Source organism: Carex rostrata, chromosome 11 (assembly GCF_964058835.1).
Source record: "Carex rostrata chromosome 11, lpCarRost1.2, whole genome shotgun sequence".
Classification (NCBI taxonomy): Eukaryota; Viridiplantae; Streptophyta; class Magnoliopsida; order Poales; family Cyperaceae; genus Carex; species Carex rostrata.
The window spans coordinates 11,232,662-11,236,175 of record NC_135928.1 but is presented as its reverse complement, the minus strand read 5'-3'; the positions used below and the strand labels follow the sequence as shown (position 1 = coordinate 11,236,175).

The 3,514-nt window shown below is 35.9% G+C and overlaps 1 protein-coding gene across 1 annotated transcript; it reads left to right on the top strand.

Moving 5' to 3' along the window:
• Positions 1 to 329: 329 nt before the first annotated feature.
• Positions 330 to 1,287, top strand: LOC144562047 (enabled-like protein (DUF1635)). Its single transcript, XM_078311177.1, has 2 exons — positions 330 to 698; positions 789 to 1,287. Exons 1-2 carry the CDS (start codon positions 377 to 379, stop codon positions 1,184 to 1,186), a joined length of 720 nt encoding a protein of 239 aa, XP_078167303.1. The 5' UTR covers positions 330 to 376; the 3' UTR covers positions 1,187 to 1,287.
• Positions 1,288 to 3,514: the final 2,227 nt, after the last annotated feature.

Genomic DNA, 3,514 nt, shown 5'->3' with positions numbered 1-3,514 from the left:
CCCGGGCATACCACCTTGGATCGGACGGTCCTGATCTAACAAAATTTGGGACCTCTAATTATGATTTTAATTAAGGGTTCCAACTGTCAGTGACACAGACATTAAAATCTTCTCCATTACACGTAACTGATAATAGATCTTTTTTTTTTCTTTTTGCTTTGTTTTACTTTTTGTGGCATTAATGCCTGGCGCCTGCAGAACTTAAACCAACTTTATCTATTTAAGGAACTTATCAACCTTGTTTCTTAACACTTCTCGTTTTCCAAAACTACAATCTTTTTCTACTCCATTTCCTTCTCTGACTCTGAAACCAGTGTCTCCTCTTTTTTTCTGACGCTGCTCTCATCTCTCTCCATCAATCCATTCATCTATTCCAATGTCCAACCCCATCCATCCTCCTCCCCTGGCTTCCATACCTTTCATGTGGGACCCACATCCTTCCTCGGAGGCCGACCTCCGACACGCGCTCATGTGCGCCACTGCTGAGCTGCAATCGACCCGTGTTGCTGCTCATGAAGAGCTCCGACGCATGGAGGCCCAAGCCATCCAGCTGTCTCAATTACTTGACACCGCTACCCATGAACGCGACGAGCTACGCCGCCAGTGCCACACCCTCCTCCTCCTCCTCTCCTCCCATCCACATCCCAACCCCACTTCTGACACCGCTAACTCCACTGAAGAAGATGAGAGTAGCAATGGTATATATGTTAATATTCTTCGTTGACTAATGTACTAAATTTTAATAATTTCATGTGTAATATTATATTTTTATGATTCGTTTTGGGCAGGTACCAGTCCCAATCAAGTATCTGTGCAGGTGCCAGTAGTAATACCATCCCAAGATGTCAAGTTGGAGATAGCCGGTTTAGAAGAGATGGCCATGAAAAAAGGCCTGCCTGAGAAGGGGAAGCTAGTGGAGGCAGTGGTCGCAGCGGGGCCGCTACTTCACACGCTATTGCTAGCAGGACCATTGCCCAAGTGGCGCCACCCGCCTCCAGCAGTGCGGTGCTTCGACATTCCCCTCTTTGCTCCCAGCAAGGAATTGCGCGAGGAGGCAGAGTCGTTACCAGATAAAACTTTTGCTGATGGGCTCGGTTCATCGGCTCTGCCAGCTTCATCGTTGCCAGAGAATAATGTCAAATTGGGAAGGCAACTTACTGATAGTGTGGAAAACTTCCATTTTTGAGCAACATGATTTATCTTATATTTGGTGTAGTTAGCATATACAGGGATTTGGTGTAGTTCTTTTGTGGCTTCCTTTTGGATTGTAATTTGTGCTTAACTATAGTTGATTATAAAGTGCAGCAAAAACAGCTGTATTAATTAATTTACATATGTAAATAAGATCTCCCTAAATGAAAACGGCAAGAAAATGAGCTTGTGCAAAGACAATGCTTTCTGTGTGAAAGATCGTTTACAATTTTTTGTGGATATTTAATAGTTGGGTGGCTTGACACTTCTTTTGTTAAGCTTGATCTTTGTAATGGATGTACAAATTTTGGTAATTTCTAATAATTGTGTCCATTAGTGGTACTGATTTTGTGATAATGAGTTATTCGGAATAATTAATTTTGTTAACATAATTAATTGGTAGGATCTGATTACTATAATTATTTCAATTAGTGGCTATAATTCAAAGCTAGTAATTTGGTTCATTAACAGCTTATCTGTTCACATGCATATGTAAACTCTTGAATTATTTTCTTATTGTAACCTAGCTAACTTGACTTCATGCAACACAAGCATATCTGAATGTGGGGATTATAATTGTATGGGTTGGATCTAATTGATTGATGGTGGGCCAAAAAAAAGAAAAAAGGAAGGAACTGACGATGACATAATTAATCCCCCTATATATGAACAATTTCATGCAATCATGGAGTAGCTTATTATTTGTTGAACACTAGGTCTTTTTTCTTTTCTTTCAGAACCTTTAATGATAATTCCCCGTCAACATCATACTTTTTGCTATTAATTATCATACACAAATGTTCATGCAATCACCGAGAGCACACTGGAAGCCATGGCTAAGCTAGATAACATATATGGAATTTGGAAGAAATAACAGGGTCATAGCCTCAAGGGAAATGACATTAGAAAAAGTAAAAGTTGTGTCGTAGCAGTATGAAACCATATGAAAACAAAAGGATGAACTTTAGTTAAATCAAAGAGTCTAATCAACAACAGCAGCATCTCTGAATTTAAGTCCTACAACAATTATATACCGACATTAATTTTCATTTCTTAAAAGCTAATTAGAACCAGATATTGTACTCTTTAATTCCTTTCTCAATTCACTTCTATTTTTTTTCGTAAAACTAGGGTGTTCTTAGCGTGTTCTTAAGTTCATCAAGTTCACTTGTGAACTTAATACTAAAATATATTTGATTGGCTTCAAATAATAAATTCAAACTGTTAAAACCTGTCTACCTTACGTGTGATGTGTCTATCTGTGAAAATTTTAAAATTTTTGAACTGATTTTGTATAGAGTCAAGTCATAATATAAAAAGCATTCAAAAAATAAATGCATTAAAATAATTTATAAATCTTCTAATGGTGACTGCTTGACTTTATATTAAATTAATTCAAAAAAAATAATTTTTCGCATCTAGATGTGCCTCGTAAAGTAGATAGGTTTCGACGGTTTAAGTTCATCGTTTGTAGTCAATTCGATAAGTTTTAGAGTTAAATTTACAAAAAAAATTGAAGAACTTAAAAACACCCTAATTCTACTCCCATTTCAACTATGCATTTATTATTTGTTTGTTAACTTTCACTTTATATATAGAGAGAGAGAGAGAGTGACTAATATGCATTCGGTAGCATATGGGCCGATATGCATATATACGGTCCAAATTTAAAATTTTATAATCCAAAAAGTTGATCTGAACTGTTTATCTTGTTCTCTATATTAATATGTGCTTGGAGACCAAATTTTATATTTTTTGATTTTTTTTTACTATTTATTAAGCCACTTTGAAAATTGTTAATCCAACGATGGCTTAACAAAACAGTAAAATCAGCAGCCACCGTTGGATCAACCATTTTCAAAGTGGCTTAATAAATAGTAAAAAAATTCAGAAAAATATAAAATTTGGTCTCCAAGCACATATTAATATGGAGAACAAGATGAACAGTTCAGAACAACTTTTTGAATTTTGAAATTTTAAATTTGGACCGTGTGCATATCGGCTCATATGCTGCCGAATGCATATTAGTCACACTCTCTCTATATATGTGTGTGTGTGTGGCCATGGGCCTTTGGCATATTTTTAGCTTACCCCGTTTCATAAAAGAGAGATTTATATCTTTAATTAATGACCAATTGATTTCAATCGGCTAGTAATTAGTTTGTGATATTGTTTTCTAATAAATTAAACTTACACGACCGAAAATTGGGATACCATCAAAACTCACTCTTTACACCATAAGCATGTTTATAGACACCAAAATGAATATAAAAAGGAAAATAAATTAGTTACCCGCGAATTCAGAGTAATCACACATTTTGTA

Excerpts from the sequence above, each read along its gene's own strand:
- LOC144562047 (XM_078311177.1), top strand. The coding sequence starts at position 377 with ATGTCCAACCCCATCCATCCTCCTCCCCTGGCTTCCATACCTTTCATG. Across the intron at positions 699-788 it reads AGAAGATGAGAGTAGCAATG|GTACCAGTCCCAATCAAGTA; the intron begins GTATATATGTTA and ends CGTTTTGGGCAG.